Below are 18,274 nucleotides of genomic sequence, written 5' to 3'. Positions count from 1 at the left end.
GGTGTGTGTGTGTATGAATGGTTATTAATGTATGATGACAAGGTTTTGGGTTCCTTTAAAGCAGCAGTCGTGGCATTGTACTTTTGGTTTTTAATATTACGCTGAGCAGAGGGGAAGCGGAGAGAGGATCAAGGATGTCATGGGTGGGGTGAGATCAAAAGGAATGACAGAGCATTCATCTTGTATTGTTAGAGGTTTTGTAAAGCTTTCATGATACTGCTATAAGGATAATGTTCACACCATTATATTTCAACAGGAAGAACTCCTATTTTTAAAATCATATAAAGTCAGAACTAAAGATTCAGTCCATAAAGCCTGTGAAGGAAGGAGTGACATTTCAGTAGCTATGATTATTCTGATAGTCATAATAATCATTTTATCCTACCTTTTCTGAGTGATGCAGCAGACTTAAATCCTAAGCTCACATGTCACAATATGACAACACCCAAAAACTTCACTAAGTTAAATCTCAACTCCACTGAAACACTTAAAAAGTCTGACACAAATGGGAACAGAAATAAAAAACAACTACAATCCACAGACTGAAGACAGTGTCTTCATACACTGACAGCTGAAGGGAGACAGGAATGTAGGAGAACATCTCACACTCTGTTAGCCTGGCTGATTGATCCCCACCAATTTCACTCTGTGGGAATACAGAGAGGGAGATGGGAGGGGATAAGGAGAGTGTTTCATTATAACAGGTGACATCCAGGAACAAGATAAGGTGCACATGTGTTCGCGTGTGCCATCTCATCGCTGATAACTTTCCAGTGAGAACCTGTGGTTGGACAACTGACTCGAATTGCGGGTGATGCTATCACCTTACATCGCTACCCTTTTTATGATTTCAATTCCAGTTTTGTATAATTTAATTTGTAAAGTCCATTTCTTTAACGAAGGTGCAAATAGGTGAGGGTCAAAAACGTTTACTATTTTTTCAGCCCTAAAACAAAGAAGAAAAAACATGCAGGGGCTCCGAGGCTCCTCAGAAATATTGTAAGACAAAGCAAGTTACTGGGAGAATAGATTAAAATGAGGACAGGGATTCATGCTGACATTTATTTTTTGAGGCACTCGTGTCCATAGATGAAACAATTAAGAGGCACAATTATTTATCTAACCTGAACTGAGTAATGAATTTGCTTTTTTAATCTGAGCCCTTTCAACCCTTGTAATAAACTCGGTTATATTTACTGTTCAACATCAAAAGTTACAAAAATTCTAAAAATGAATAAATAAAATCATTTTATCCTGTAGGTTGAGAATTGACAGGCAGCCTAGTTAATGTTACAAGGCTGAACTCAATTCATTCTCACAGAAATGTTTGTACCAAAGATGCTCAGTATACATAGTACAAATAAATATACTGTGTGTGTGTGTGTGTGTGTATACACACAATGAAGATACCAAAATATCTATCAACTGTCGACATATGAATGACAATGAACATGGCATCACCACTTCCTGCCACTATGCAAAAATGAAGCCAAAATATTGTGAATATGGTGGCTGCCATCTTGCTTTTTTGAAACCAGATTCTGCACAGTAGTGACCAGAAGTGGTGTGACAGCATCAAACCTCCAACCAAAGTGATCCACAATTAAAAGCAATAACTGTCATTACAATTATAAAATTCAGCATTTCTGCTTGTGGTTTCTCTGATTCAACCTCAGCAATCCCTGTTACCTCAAAAACGCAGTGTGGTATAACAAACTGTACATGTGGCAAAAAAAAGAGCATTTTTATTGGATTGGGAATAGGTACTGGCAGATTTCCCTGAGTTGTGGTATCAGTATCAATATCGGGAGAGAAACAGCTGAATTCAGTACACTGCATCCATTTAACCACACTGGCAAATGGATAAATCTGATTCTCTTCAGATCAACTGTTCACATAAACAAAATACAGACAATGGCACATTAAAAAGCTATTGTTAAATGCAGAAATAAATAATAACCTTTAACTTATTAAAAATATTAACATCAATCAGAGAAATGGGATCAGACTTGTGGTCTGTTATAGATGTTCATAGACTTATCTAACTCCCTACCTGTGGAACTGCTCAGAGCAGTAAATCTGACCTGCCTGTGACTGTACTCTTGTGTGTGCGCACGTATTTTTTTTTTTTATGTACTCTTTAAAGGCAGCAAAAGAAGCAGTGTGTGTAAGTCACTGGAGTCTTCTTTCTTAATGGTAAATCTTTGTTGGAGCCCAGTACCGACAGGTCTTGTCTCTAGTAACGACTAGCAGTCTAGTACTTTGTGGGGGCCACACAGATCCTGGCAGTAAGCTGTCTGTCTGTTTCACTAATTGGACACGCTACCCACACACAAGAATAGACACATACAAAATAAAACAGACATAACAAACCCAAATGAAAGTAGTCTTTTAAACACAAACTGTCAGCAGTTACTTCATGGTGAATCTTCACACCTGAGGTTCACTTAGGCTCTGTCTTTGCTAACACTTTGAGGGTAACAAGGTGTTTTTTTTTTTTTAAGGGGATTAATGGACTTTTAGATCTTAAGGTAAGTTCAGCTGCAATGTTATGGGTCCCTTAGGTGAGGGATTTTTGGAGAATACGAGTAGCTCCATACCCCAAGGCAAGGCTAATGGATGCCTCTAAAATGCCCCATATAGTTTAGCAAGACAAGTGGCAAAAAGCACCGACGTTTTACCACTCACTATGACTCCACTCGAAGATAATATTTTAGAGTGTGACCTGTCCACTGTAGGAAAAGAGAGGCAAATTCCTAAGGGGCTTTTATCTTGTTGCCCAGCTATAAACAAAGTACCCTCCTCAAGTGTGAGGCAACTTTTGGCTTAAACTTTTGCAATCCAACTATTCGAGGCCAGTCCTGGAATCATAGCCAAGAAACAACAGGCAAAGTGGAAATATTATACTGTAAGTGTCAAACAACTGAAAATGGCTCAATGAAATTTGTAGTGGTGGTACCCCATATAACTTAGAGCACTGTTGATTTTCATATCCCCAAATGGGGTTATGCGACTATATGGTTTTCCTACATTGCTTCCACCAGCTAGTCATAGCTGGTTTTATCATAATTTAAATTCTTGTGCTGGTGCCGTGACTCTGAAGTGATCCCTCTCTAGCAATACTTAAGTCCTGACTCAACCACTGCTTGTTAGTTGCCCATCATTTTAGTGTTGTCATTAAAATGTATTCTGCGGCATGTGGCTTTTGTCAGCCAATGCGGTGGCCTGCATATCTATCTATGTGCAGATGTGCAGATCAGAAACAATAGCATAACCTAAACCTTCCAGAAAATAATTATCTTTTTCACCTCACTTAAAATTTTCTTTTGATTCTCATACCTGCTAAGAGCAACATGACAGAAGTATATACAAATTCCAAGATAAAGAGAAACAATAAATAAAGGCAGACAAAATTACAACCATGGGGAGAGAAATAAGTGACTGAGACAGAAAACTCTTTTTGGATTTTGGAAACTAAGTCAAGAACAAGACTCAGAGGTTGAAATGGAGACAGAGATGGATATAAGACAGAAAACCAACACACTGCACCAACATAGCGTGGTGGACTCTGCTGTAGCATCCCCCATCCCACCAACTCACCCCTTACTGTGAAATGACAGCGTGACCACGGTACAATGAAATGCTGCCCGAATGCTGACAGAACATGACAAGCACATGGTTGCCTGAATACAAAAGTGTGCCTGTATGTGTGGCAGAGATAGAAAAAGAAAATGGGTGGAAGCTTGTGGGCACACACTTAAAGAATAATGAACGACAGATTGTAGAAGGACAAAATGTTGTTTCTTCAGCAAACTCATGCTGGATTGATCTTCTAACCTCTTCCATGCAGCCATGGACAATAGAAAACCCTTTCTAATGCAAACCCCCAAATCAGAAAAAGTTGGGATGGTATTTAAACTCTAAATCGAAACTGATAATAGTGATGTGTAAATCATCTGTGTTCTGTATGACACTGAAAACAATACAGCAACACATTATTTGATGAGATACCTATACATTTTATTTTTTGTTCAAAATAAACACTAATTTCAATTCTGATGCTGTAACACATCCCAAAAAAGTTGGGACAGTCAAGTGTTTACCACAGTGTGATGTTGCTGTTCCTTTTCACAACACTTAAACAACGTTTAGTGACTGAGGGCACCAAGTGATTAAGTGTGTCGGGTGTAGGAATACACTAGACTGACTTCATAACGATGGCACTCGCATTTATGTCTTCATTTAGCTGTTACAACAGACAGGGGTATACCATGCATTACAGACTCTAGGAAAGAGTTAGAAGGTTTCCTTTACATGGTACAGGATATCACCTTAAACTCAATATGTCTAATAATGCAGTGACATACTAACACCAATGACATGTAAACTGGCACTGTTGATGGCTTTATACCATTTCCCACCTTGTTAGAAAACAACACTATAGTCTGTTGAAAATTCACACCTTGACTGGAGTCACAAATTCACACTACCTTCATTATCCAATGGAAATGTCCCAGACTAATCAATTACTGTACATGTCTAATGTGTATAACTGCAAGCAAATGTTATTTCATCAATAACTTTTTCAGATGTCAAATTATCAATTTACAATTTAATAATTAAACCAATTACTTTTTTTTTTTGCACACTCATTTTCAGTTGTGCTTGTTGCGTTCCAGGCGGATGAAAGACAAATTTAACACAGCAGAGGTAAAAGTAGGTGGCTCCTTCATTATGATTTTTACAGGTTTAAATTTATCTAGCAAAGACACTGTAATGATGCACGGTATGACAGAAGGGCAAGGGTATAAAAGCAAATCATTTGTGTGTTAATGAAAACAAAAAGGTGAGGAATGAGCATGTGAGAATAGCAGCTGAAAAAAAAAGATCTGAATTAATTAGCCATTTTTCATCAGTTTTGCGATAATCATTGCCATACACATGGGAAAAGGGAAAATGAATGGCTTTCTGACAAAAACTGGATTCATGAAACTCTTTGGCGCTCTCGCTTTCCAAAAAGAGGTGAGAATGGGTGTTATAGATGGGCGTAAATTGGCAAAGCCTGCTCTCTCTGGCATCATTACCACTGTAGTGGTGGTTCAGTGATGAATGAAACTGATGTGCTTTCTGACAACAACAGGTGAGGTCTGAACTTGGAGGAGCACCTCTGCTTCTATGGAAATCCTTCAGTTTTTCCTTCCACCAAAATGGTGCCATTTAGAATGCCAAGTCAGCTGGTAACTTAATTTACACTGACATGACAAAAAAGACCAACTGACACATAGAACGGGATGAACTAAATTCATGATTTTAACTGGTGTTGACATTGAGTCCGTAAAGCTGAATAGGCAGCAGCCTACTGACAGCTAACTAGCTAACCTACCTTTACCATGGGCTCGCTGTGTCAGCACAGAGCAGATGCACATCTTACAGCCGACACTCAAACTGCCCGTCTGCATCCGGTACTTATGTCTGAAATCTGGTACAGTGAACGTTGCTGTAACGTTATAACGGCAGCAAGTGTAAAGTCCGGTTAGCCAACTAGCTCACTGACTGAAGGGCTCCCCCATTTCTACCGCAGATCCCAACTGAGGTCATAATAATCACTAATCATCAATAAAATAAACATTATCTAAATATATCTAGCCCTTATATATTAAATCTAATCTAAAGCATCATTTCAAATCTGTCAAAGCACATTCATCAGGCTTCAAGATTCAAAAATAAAGTCCAACCTTGAACGCATGTGCAGTTTGTGGAATCGATGCATCTTTTGCCTATAGCATTGTGCCAGTGACTCCGTGGCATTGTAAATTTGTATTCGTATTGAGGAAAGCACAAATGTAAGTTTTCACTTCACATTTGTTGTAATTTTTTAAAGCGCATTTTCAGACAAAACACCAACTACATATTTTATATACAATTTGACTTGCACAAAAACATTTGTGTACAACCGATTAATTTATATATTATATTATTGCCAGCTGTCTTAGCCCATATGCATCCCTTTTTGTGTAAATCTATACATAAAATCTAGTACCCATTCACTGCAGAGTGCATATTCCAAACCAGCTAATCAGCTTTACACAATTGAAGTTGTCTTGAATAGCTGTAAAGAATAAACAGTGAAATAAAAACCTATAATAACACTTGTCTAATTTGCAAATAAAACAAGAAAAAAAAGGAAGAACAGCAGGCTTAAAACACTCAAAGAACTAAAGACAAAAAAGCAGAGGGTGAGATCTGCTCACTTTATCTGTTGGGCCATTTTAGTATAATTCTCACACAATTAATGCAAAAAGTAAGTTATGTGGCACTTAGACTATTAATATACATAGAGGACAAATTCCTAAATAAAAAATATTAAATTTTTCTCAAGAATTTTAAAGACAAAGACTGATTTCAGGAGGATTAAACTCATTCACATAGAGAGGAGGATGATGAACATGTTGGTATGAGAAATTTGGCACAGTATTACTAATATGGGAGACGAGAAGTGATAATAGTAAATTATCACCTAGCCAAACAATGTTTTGACAGTCAGGCAGATGCAGGAGGTGTGGAGTTCACATCAACAGCATTACTAGCACTACAAACAGCCTTCACACTCTGGTCTGTGCCCACATCTGTTTCCTGACAACTGTTGTCTGGACATCCTGCTAAGCCCTTTTCAGACATGCACTGTAAGCCTGAAATTATCTAGACATTACCCAGAATAGCTGTATGTGAGAACACAAATGTCAGAGTCAGCTGGCCTGGATCTTACCGGACTTTACCCTGCCAGCTCTCTAGTACACAGTCCGCATAATGTCTGAGTGAGCTGGAGTGTGAGAAAACAGCAGTGTATATTTTAGAGTATTCACATGGAGCCTGTGTGCCTGTGGATGACATTCTATTACGTGACCGGCACAAAATTGAAAGAATACAAAAATCCAATGGTGAAGAAAAACGGTCATATACAATGAAGACGGCAACAAAAATATCTAACTGCAATCATGACATGATTCAGGAACTTCTGTGTATAACAGCCGGCGCCAGAATCATCAGGCAAATTTAAGGTTCAAGTGTGAAAATGGCTCCAGTCAACACTGGTTTGTCTCTGTGATCCACTGTGCTGAGACTTTGCTTCTGATATGCCTTGCATTTACTGTAGATATGCAGAGCTACCCCAGAGAAAAAAAACTGTATCCATGCCTCAGCTAACAGATTTACAGGTGTATTCAGCAAACTGCCTCTGCCTGTAATACACTCATGAAAGCATAATAATACTGAGACAGTACCAAAGCAACAATGCAAAGAGTATACTGAAAGTGTGTTGTAAAGCTCATTTACACCGGATAAACAAAATGTGACACACCGGATGTGAGCCTCAGCTCTGGTAGCTGCCTGGTGGTACTGTTCAGCCGCCTCCTTGTAGTTGTCAAAGTTCTGCAGGTAAACACACAAAGAGAGAAAGAATGGTGAGAATAAATCCAGGGGTGCTTTACACCTCTGCTGAAGATCCACTTTATATTTTGAATATAAAGAGGGCTGGTCAAGTGTACGCTCCGTTTAATCAACTTGCTTCCAAGCTCTAATACAGTTAAATTTTCAAATTACATCATTACAAAATGGAAAGAAAAAAAAAAAACAAACAAAAAAAACAAAAAAAAAACAAGAGCCCTGAATCAGGGTGAATTACAGCTCAACAACTTGCCTACCTACCTAACATTAATACAGTAAAAATTACTTTTTGGCTTAAATTCAAGTTCTAATAAGCCAGTGAAATCCAAATCGCATAAAGCACCATCATAAGTGTCATATTCCTTAAATGAGCAACTTTACTGCACCACTTACAAATCTGAATGCTGATGGACTGTTTGTGCTGAATAATGTTTTATTTCATACGAGACACAGTGACATTTAAACAGCAATTACTACACAGATGGAGCTCAAGCTTAGAGGGCAAGGTGAAGTACGGCACACCTTTCCTGGAGTAATCAGTGGTCACAGTGTTAACTACACTGCATCCTGGTCAGAGCTGCTCATGGGATGATGCACTGATTAGGTAGAAGTCAAGAGTACAAGTTGTTTTAGAAAATGTATAAGGTGCACAGCTGTGTTTTGAGCTTCTGACAACATGTTTAAAATCTTCAGTTCTGGAAGATTTCCTTTGTGTCAAAACATATGAAATGGTTTCTTTTGAATGCCCCAAATACAAAGTAGATCTCTCTTACCACCCTATCATTTACAGTGGCTGCACAGTAATGACTGCAGCATCTATGCTTTTTACTTCATTATTCCCTATATTCCCAATAAAGGTGGTGATTGGAGAGGAAGATAACTGAAGTGCCTGAGGGGAGAAAGAGATGTGATCAAACACAAACCTCCTGCACAATCCCTAGACCTCTACCTCCAGTGCCTCTTAGTCATTTTCATATCCCATTATTTCACACTGATCCACAGACATGCTTCTCCTGATCTGAATGCCTGGTGTTGGAGAGGACTCAAGTACTGTCACAGGCCAGGTTTCTCTTAAGCCCATCTGCCATTATTCACTGCTATGTAATAATCTGCCTTTCTATCAGTTTCTTTCCTGTTCTTTAAAGAACAGTAAGTAAAACAGATAAAGGTCTTGTTGGAAGAAGAAAGGGGTATTTTGCCCAAATGCAAATCAGTAGTACTGTATAACTATATAAATTGTAAACATGGGCAGCAATTCAGAGATCTGAAAACAGACTATAGACATTGTACATTAGAAAAAAATTAATACATGTTTAGAGTTCACCTTTCTCCTCTGAGTTTGTGTTGCTTTTTGGCTGCCACAGTAATACACAGTGTGAAAATGCCAAACATTCCTGCCAATTATGTTTTCTCGCTGTGTTATACTGGATTATCCTGGGCAGGACTGGGACTGCTAAATCTTTCTATTGCCAATGTGTGGCTTAGCCTTAAATACCACACTTTGACGGCAGGGTAACTATAGCTCCAAAGACTACAAGACAAGTATATTTCATTCATCATGCACTTTTGGAATAAAAAACAGTTCCAGGCCACAGAGCATCTGGTCTGATGATTCATTAACCTACTAAGCATAAAACATTACCAATAAATGCCATGATTTCAAAGTTCAGGAAACCAAGCCCTGGATTCATGGACATTAAATAGACAGTAGGTCTCAGTTCTTGTTACAGAAGAGCTAGCTGATTCTTTGCTTGGCTCCCTGGGAATGTGTGGTATGAAGTTATCTGTATGTTAGAGACTTAGGCTTTAGCCTCAGGTCAGGGACTCAGTGGGTACACTCAGAGGAAAGCTGAACTGAAACTTGAAAGTCAGCAGTTGCCTTTTGGGACATCCAATGCCTAGGTTTAAAAAAAAAAAAAAAAAAAAAAAGCTCCACAGGGGCTTAAACCTATGGGTGCCTAAGATAATGCAGGACAGAGAGAGTAGCGAAGCAGCAAGGGGATGGTTTAAAGGTACAGTGAACTTCTCACTGACTGATTGAGAAAGTCTCTTGGTAGGATACCAAAGTTTTGCAGGGGTCAGGCAGTGGGTAATACAGTGCCTCACACTTGCAAAGATATACAGATGAACACATTTAGCAATGATGGCATGAACGTATCTTATAGTATACATCCTTGTTTACATAAAAGCCAAGACAGAATTACTTAATTAAATGCGCAAAATACAAAAAGGATCGTGTTGACTGAAAATGTAAAAAAAAAAAAAAAAAGCCATCTATTAGCACAACATCCATTCATCATTTACAAAGCCCTGTCTGAGGGGAAAAAAGCTACCTGTCTGCCTCTAAAGTTTAACATTTCACCCTAGGTAACAGATGATGCAATATGTACTGGAGGGCACAAAGCACCCATCCATACACACCAGGAAAAAGTTTTATATTCCTGTAATTTAAGCACACATTAGTAACAAATGTTTAATTGGTGAAATTGCCATTAATGTTTGAAATACAGTAAGTGCCATAGTTTATTAAGAATGACATATTTATAAATATTCTGCCATGAGTCCAACAGGTAAAAAAAAAATTCCAACTGAAGTTCTGGAGCAATTCTCAGGAACTGGTTTACATTTCCACTTCTGACCAAAGCATCTCATTCGTCTCTCACAACAACAAATAAATGCACACAAACTGTCAAACAGTCTCTGCTTTTATCCAGGGAGATTTAAAAAATGGGTAGTTTAATGGTGATGGGAGGGATGTTGTACCAGACCTTAGTGACAAGCATGTCTCTGGTCTCACTAATAAAACAAGGCAATATGGAGAAAATGTGTGAGGGTAGTCTTTAGACTGGAGGGTTCAGCTTATCCAGTCAAACTTCTGGAGCACTGCACAAGGCTGCTTTGTTTTTGAACGTATCAACAAGTTGTTGTTTTTTTTATTTATTTATTTTTTGTCTGATGACAGAACAGACCCTGAGCAACAGCCCCTGTCATGACACCAGAGAGGTAGCAGCACTATCACTGGCACACACACACACGCTTCCCAGTCATTTGCACCTGTGGGGACAAAAGCCAATGTGGAGAGAAAGAAAAGGGCGATGATAACCCTCAGCGGGGAAAAAGCTAGGTTTTGGGGGTGTTGGGAAAGCTCATGGAGGGGATTAGCGTGTGTGCACATGTGCTCTGTGTGTGTGTGTGTGTGTGTGTGTGTAAACTTGCATACATGCAGGTGTGTGACTAAGTGTGCCTGTATGTGAATGCTGGTGCTCAGATGATCCTTGCATGCAGACTCGTCTGAACATCCTCCAGCAGCTGTGGATTGAGATGGGCTGATGTCAGAATCTTGAGGGAGGGGTTGCTTCATGCGCCACACTTGGGAGAAGGAGGATTAATTTTTTTTTCTTCCAGAGGCAGCAGTCAACAAAGGGGGGAAGAGGGGATTAAAAGAGGTGAATTTTAAACTGAGACTTGTTTACAGAGTCACAGAGTATGTTGCCACAGGAAGACAGATATACTCCACCTGTACACTGCAAAGAGATTAGGGATGCATCCGCAAATAAATGAGAGAGACGAGAGGATTTGGAGAGAGGAGGCACAGAGTGATGTACTGGTATGTTTGGGGGGGGGGTAGTTCAGTCTTGGGATGTCTTTTAGCACATGTGTGAGAAAGAGGGGAAATGCAGTCGATTGGCCACTCTATCACAATTACTTCTAATTGTGACAGCATGCACACAAAATTGTCACAATAACCACACGCACACACACACACACACACACACACACACACACACACACACAGAGGTTGTTTACTCATTTGTGTCAGTGGTAAACTTAAACAGCATCCACAGCCTTTACATAAACACAACAGTCCGTTATTGTCATCCTCCCCCCAGGCACGCTGACAACCAGAGTGTGTCTGTGTGTTTTCATACAGGTAATCAAGCAGCCAAACACAGTTATTAGTCAGTTATCAGAAGAGGCTGCTGCTAAGCCAGAGTAAAATGTTGATTCAGGGGAAGATCACACACCAATTACCAGTGGATTCTCCTTCTAATCTGGCTGCTTACCTTTGTCTTAGGTCTCTGCCTCGGATCATCACAATACCTAAACAACACAATTACATGTGCCTGAGTGTCTGCCTGTGCACGTGTGTTTTCTATATAAAAATCAATATCGTTGTGTGGCCTCTGAGATTACCTACAAAATAAAAGCACAAACTGGAGTACACACTAAGACAATGGCACGCGTCACCTTGAAATCTCTAATTTGCAAGAGGATCTGATACAATGCTGGTGGTGTGGGGCTCCCTGACAGAGCAACATAAAGCCTTCTTCACCACTTACATGATAAAGTGCAACACTTTACTGTTTCAATTTGCATTTTGAATTGCATATGACCTGTGTTTGTTGTAATTCAGCTTCTAAGTGGCTATTTATTTCAGCCCATCTGGAATTTGCCGCAGATATGCCAGAGTGAAAGGAACACATATAGGTAGGGAAAAGGAGAGGGGGCATGAAAAGAGACCTGGATGAATGGAGTGCTAGATTGGAAAATGAAGGAAAAGAAGGAAGGTAGATGGACGCTAGCTCAGGATAGACTGTTTAATGCACAGTCCATATAGACTCTTTATCTCTCGCTCTCACTCCCCTTCTTTCTCACTCCCTCATCCACATGCAGGTCAGCTGCAAGCAAGTGCAGGGTGGAAAAAAAAGATAGAAAAAGGGGCTGTGGTGGTGAGTGGAGAAAGATAGAGCATCCTCCACTCTTCTGCTAATCAGTCTCTTCCGTCAAGCATTGCAGTGTGTGCTACTTGACGCACGGGTGCAAGGGGGCCCTTCCATTTAACTTGGCTATGTAAAAGGTTTTCACAGAAGCCTAAAGGAGGTGAGTGCCAGGGACTAGATAAGGTCCCTGTCTGCCTGATGGGCCCTGGTGGAGGGAGGAAGAGACGGGTGGAGGGGGAGTCAAGTCCATAGAGCGCCTACTGAATACTGGAGGGAGAGCTGTGGGTGTGAGGATAGAGATGGGGGGGAAGGGTGCATGTGTGTCTACCTGTACCTTTTCACAGTCATTATTTTCTACTCTCATACCTCTTGTCCTTTTTGCTAGTCTCTGTCAATCCCTAAAAGCATAAAGCAGATTTTTCCTGCCTTAAAATCAAACACCACTGTGTCTCACAAAAACATTTAATGAATTTACCCATTTACTCTGTAAAAAGCAAGCAACATTTATCAACCACTGTGTTTGTGGCTTTTACAGGGTGCAAAATATCAACACTGCATTAGTACTCAGGTGGAGGGAACACAGGTCGTAATTTCTTAAAAGCAGCCAGCAAACTTTTACTGTTTTTCTGTTTTGTTAAAGACCACTGGGTTGCTAGCAGAAGGACACAGTGATGAGAAAAGCACGGTGCATTTGATTAGGCAACTGAAGCTCTCAGAGACAGCACTGTGAAACCTCTCTTGAGTGCTGGTCCATCAACAGCAAGTCGTGACTCTCGTCTGTCTGCTGAAAATTTCAATTCAGTTACATTTACATTTTGACACTGCTATGTGGGCTTGACATTTCCAAGATATGGAAGAGTGTCTTTTGTCTCAACAAGATTTTACTCTCCAAGGGAAGTGAATAATATGTCACCTTAAGACTTCTGTTTTTCCTGATGTGTGAAGAGTTCTTGTCAGTGAAAGCCTACAGGGTGTTTTTTATCTCATTAGTGAGGTCTCCTGTTATACACATCACAGTGCTAGTATCTAACTCTCTTAAACTGCCACAAAAAAATCTAAAAGAAAAAATAAAGATGGGAAGGAAATGCACAGTTGATCAAACATCTTGGAATATGATTAACAAAATGCAAGTAATGGACACAAGCATGGTTATATATGGAGCTTTTCAGATGAGTCAAGGTCATATCATTTTGATGGTATGCATGCTTATATGATGAAAACATTGCCCTTACCTTTTTTTCCAGTATTTCTAGTTGCTCTTTATAGAAGCTGGAGATGACGGCCAGCTCCTTCTCTTTCCTCTCCAGCTGTTTGGCCTGAAAAAACAAAAAACAAAAAAGAAAACGGAGAAGATAACAACAAGCAAGTCGAATAAAAAATTTTCTAAAATGAAGGCAAAATATGAATAACTAGTTGTATAAAACACAATTTTGACTGCCTGGGAAATAGAGAAGAAAATCAACTCAGGTACTAACAAAAATTTGTAATTTGAGAAATAAGAGTGTAAAATGACTAAGAGGTAATTGGCTAAAAAAGTACTCATTTACTTCTTTTGCTTATATGAGCATTCTTGCACACATGGGACATCAGTCAAAGGAGCTGTATATAAGCAGAGAGAACAACAAAAAGTCATCCTGTTGCTTTTACTGCCAAACAAAACTGAAAAATCACCAATCACAAAAAAAAAAAAAAAACTAAACTATGATCTAACATATGAAACATAACCCAACTTCATATTACAATGCAAAAATAAGCATATCAAATCAAGTATTTTATTATTTATTGCCACAGCAGTTACTGGAACTGCGAACCCCTACTAGGCGATCATGCTGTAGGCATGCACAAGTAACATTAAGGCAGATTTCATTTATACAGCCCAATATGACATATGACAAATTTACCACAAGAGGTTTTACAATCTGTACAGCATACAACACCCTCTGTCCTTAGACTTTCAAATCGGATAAGGAAAAACTCCCCCCTGAGCTACTGTACCAGCTGACACTTCTACTTATGTAAATTACAGGAACTTGCCAGTGTTTTAGGAAAGCTAAGCTATAGGGGACATCAGATACACCTTTTATGCAGCAGGGAGTGGGCAAAAGATACAAACATACCTTTGATAATAGATTAACAGAATAAACAATCCATGGTAAATATGATCAAACGCTCCTCAAGAGTATGGTTATAGCACCAAACTGCAAGTTTATGTTTTTCAAAGCATAATTTTTCCAGGAAATTATGTGTTACCTCATGTCTCCACTGTTCTGTTACTACTATATAGAATTCTACAGCATGAAAAGGACGTGACATCACAATGCAAAAACACCCATTCGAAGTTGGGCCTTTCCAATGTAAAAGAACTTGCAAAACAACTCATGTGGCATGCAAGTACCACAGCGGCAGCAGGGGTTGACATAATGATGCTGCATTGAGGGTGAAGTGAAACGCTTTAATATGCCCACTGACAGGCTGCAAGATGGCAGACTGGCTGTAGGACGACCCATAGTCTGAGCTGTGGCGTAGCAGCATGCAAGTAGAGGGAGATAGGAGGCAGATGTCAAAAAGATTTAGTGTGAAAGGAGGCTGCCAGTTCAGCTTGAAGTCAGAAATGCACATGCACTAGGGATTTTTAATAAAAACTCACTACAAGATATTGTAGTGTTTTGCCACCTTTCTTTTAACAGCGTGAGGCTTCCCAGTGTGTTAATATCACATGATTTCATAAAATATAAGGAAACAGAATTTCCTTTTTGAAAAATATCAACTCAAAATATTATAAAACAAAGACAAAAAAAAAGTAATGAAGAGCCATAGCAGAGCTACAAACTGAAAATAAAACTCAAAAGGCACGGGCATGATTGAATATTAGCAATAGCAAGCAATGTCAAAGATTGGTGTAGCTGACTGAAACACACACACACACACACAGATCCTTCACCATGCCATCAGTTCAGTGCTTTCACTCACTATGCATTACTAATCCACCTTGTTTTCAGCTATCCAATCACAGTATTACAATTTTTTTCTTGGACCATGAAACTAATGATTTTCAAAGGGATAATCACAGAGTGATGTATTTAGCAATAAAGATGCTGAATGGTACAGTGTCTAATTGGAAAACAACATTAAATCTAATTTCAACACACACCATGTACTATATTAAAACTGACCAATTAGAACTAACCTAACTGAACTGAATGTCATTGAATTGAAGTGCATTTATACACTAAAAACCTTGCAGCTTGGTCTAGGATGTTAGTGTTTTCATGCATCTCTCAGAGGTTTGGTCATGCTGTTGAGCATATGCAGCAGATCAAACCGCTCTACGTTCTGAATCACATTTGATGGCTAAAATGCACAAAAGAATTGGTAACATATGCATATGGTGCTCACAGGATGTTGGAATTCTCCCTGGAATGCAAACATTTGATCTGTGCAGTCTGAATCTGTATTAAAATGATAATAAATCGGTGCTCATGAACAAACTCTGTCTAAACCAATAAGGGTAATGAGTGTTAGGTATTTTTGGTCAGATAGATATTGGATAGATACTTTATGTATTAGAAATGTTTAGTGGAGATAGGATGTCTAGTTAGACTGTTAAATGCTTAGGCATGCTTATGAGTTTCTACAGGGTACATCTGGTCAAGGATAACTAGAGAGAAGAGTTGATGACTGTCAGCAGACAGGGTGTTTAATATTATTATTATGATGTGTATAACTGTAGCCTTAGCCATAATATGCTCTTATGTTTAATATCACAACATGTTACTAGAGGTCATGTGAGAATGTTTTTAGCTACACACCACTTAATCAACAGACACACACACATTGATTTGCTTCATGTTTTGACTACTGCTATAGCCAGCTGCAAAGCTGGTAACAGAGACGTCTCGGTTGACGTTTCTGTGTAGTATGGGGCTAGCCCAACCGAAGGGATATAATGTATAGGCCTGTTGGGTTCAGGGTCTTTCATCTTACATCTGCCTGCGAGCAGTTTGGAGGTGCAAGATACCTGAGCGTGTAATGTTAATTTAACCCGTGATCCTTTGAATAAATCAGCACTGTTTTGAAGTTACTTGGACTGTTAGCAATGGTAACAAGAACCAAAGACCTACATAAGTGAAGCAGTGCTACAGCACTAGGAGCATGATATGGTGCATGAACACTGGGAAACTGGTTTGGAAGTGAGGCAGAAAAAGGCAGCAATGGGGTATACATTTATGTAGCACTGAAACAAAGTGTATATTACAAACACACAACCAGACACACACACTGTGTCATGGTTTAATAGTGACCGATAGCTGTACCCCAGCTAGATACAGATCAGATGGAACAACAGCATCTTCTCTGACTGATCTATGGATCTTCTGTGCTCTCAGCTGATATGGTGGATACAGGCATGCAGACACACACACACACACACACACACACACACACACTTATACACAGATTGATGTTACATGTATTCTAATCCAATCTAATCTTATCCTAACAGGCAGATACATCCCCAAAGAACACTTCTGCAAATCCTGTGGTCACTGAACTTTTTCTTTCTACAACCACTGTTAGATGCTTAAGGGCTGCGCGCGTGTGTGTTTTTGTGTAAAATCACATCTACCAGGAGCACAGATGATGTGTAATTTTCTAGCTGAATACCTCCCAAAGTGTTATTGTGTGGAATGGTGGCGGCAGCGCACTCACAACCTCGCTTTAATGCACAATGAAAACATGACATTTGAATAGAGAAGAGGGAATGAGAAAGAGAAAGGATGAAGTAGTGAGAAAAGAAAAAAAAAGTTTAAACCGGGAGGCACCAGCAGTGGTTGTGTTGCTTACCCAGGCATCTAAATCTGCAGGCTAGGTGAGAGAGAAGTAATAGTGGTTAGTGAAACAACAGAAGTAATAAGGGAGCACATGATTGGAAGAGATGGTGACACAAAGAGGAGGAGGACAGGGCACGCAGCACAAAGGAAGAGATAACAGTAAACAGCAGGGCACAAGGTTAGTACAGCCACTCACAGAGTAATCAGCGCCATTGTGTACAGGTTGCACATGTTAAGCTGAGGACTACTCACTAGTTACAAAATCTAACTTGCCAGATGTTTGGCACTGTATCCGATGGAACATAATTTTAGCCTTTAGTAGCCCTGTAATACATTGAATGTGTGCCAAGATGCGTTTGGTGACAGAGTAGCTTACTTATTAGTTTGACAAGGTAACAAAACAACACATGAAATTCTACTCTTGGCCATCCTGGCACAGGCTCCTCATTGCACGTCAGCCTTCAATCCACATACCCAGCCCTGTCCACTCATTTGTCTCATTTCTCTTGACTGCCTGGAACTTAAAGAAGTGCCCTGACTCTTATTCAGAAAGCAACATTTGTAAAACATGTGGTCCATTTGGTACAACTGCTTGTGTGCCACAGGTTTTCTAATCACTGTTAAAAAAATCTTCAGTATGCAATAGAAACCAAACTTTTTTAAATCACTAAATGAATGTATTTATTTCAATGTACAGTCTTACTACTAAGTGTTCACTTTCAGCTTGCACATTATTATTTAAAAGGCATATTTTACAGGTGTGCGCTAATTGCCTACTTTACTACTGCTCTTAGCAGGGCCTATACAGTGAGAACTAAGGGCTATTCAATTACAATCTGTTTCTTTTAAATAATTTATAGACCAGTATATGTATGTGTCCTGAATGCAACTGTAGCACATTAACAGCATATTCTAGACTATTGTATGCCACGGTACATCTATTAACAAATCAAATAACCTTCTGTTAAAGCATTGCAACACACAGGACACCATATTTGGGTGTGTCTAGCCAAACTGAGGGCTCCCAGTCCAGCATTAGACAGAGAAAAGAAAGGGATAGATTAAAGCAGTGGGTGGCTCTAATGTTGCCATGGCTCATAAAGAACACCACTGACTTAGATGACGTGAACTCACAAAGCCGGTAAATGCAGAATGCACATGTGTGTGCGTGTGTGTGCGCAGGGTAATCTCTGTAACGGATACAGCTGATGCCATCTGTTTAACCTCCCTGCTCCTCAGTGGCTAGCCCTAAACTGAATATGCGTCTGAGGCCGACCGTAG

At 39.5% G+C, this 18,274-nt stretch overlaps 1 protein-coding gene across 1 annotated transcript in view; it reads right to left on the bottom strand.

Moving 5' to 3' along the window:
• The window catches only part of chchd6b (coiled-coil-helix-coiled-coil-helix domain containing 6b), a 56,044-nt gene that overhangs the window by 22,817 nt on the left and 14,953 nt on the right, over positions 1–18,274 (bottom strand). The window contains exons 5-6 of the mRNA XM_020593245.1: positions 13,397–13,480; positions 7,358–7,428 (exon numbers count right to left, since the gene is read on the bottom strand). Coding sequence (XP_020448901.1) covers positions 7,358–7,428; positions 13,397–13,480 — 155 coding nt within the window. The remainder of the gene's footprint in view (positions 1–7,357; positions 7,429–13,396; positions 13,481–18,274) is intronic.

Source organism: Monopterus albus, unplaced genomic scaffold (assembly GCF_001952655.1).
Source record: "Monopterus albus unplaced genomic scaffold, M_albus_1.0 scaffold18.1, whole genome shotgun sequence".
NCBI lineage: Eukaryota > Metazoa > Chordata > Actinopteri > Synbranchiformes > Synbranchidae > Monopterus > Monopterus albus.
The sequence above is the reverse complement of the archived record's forward strand: the minus strand, read 5'-3'. Positions and strand labels throughout refer to the sequence as shown.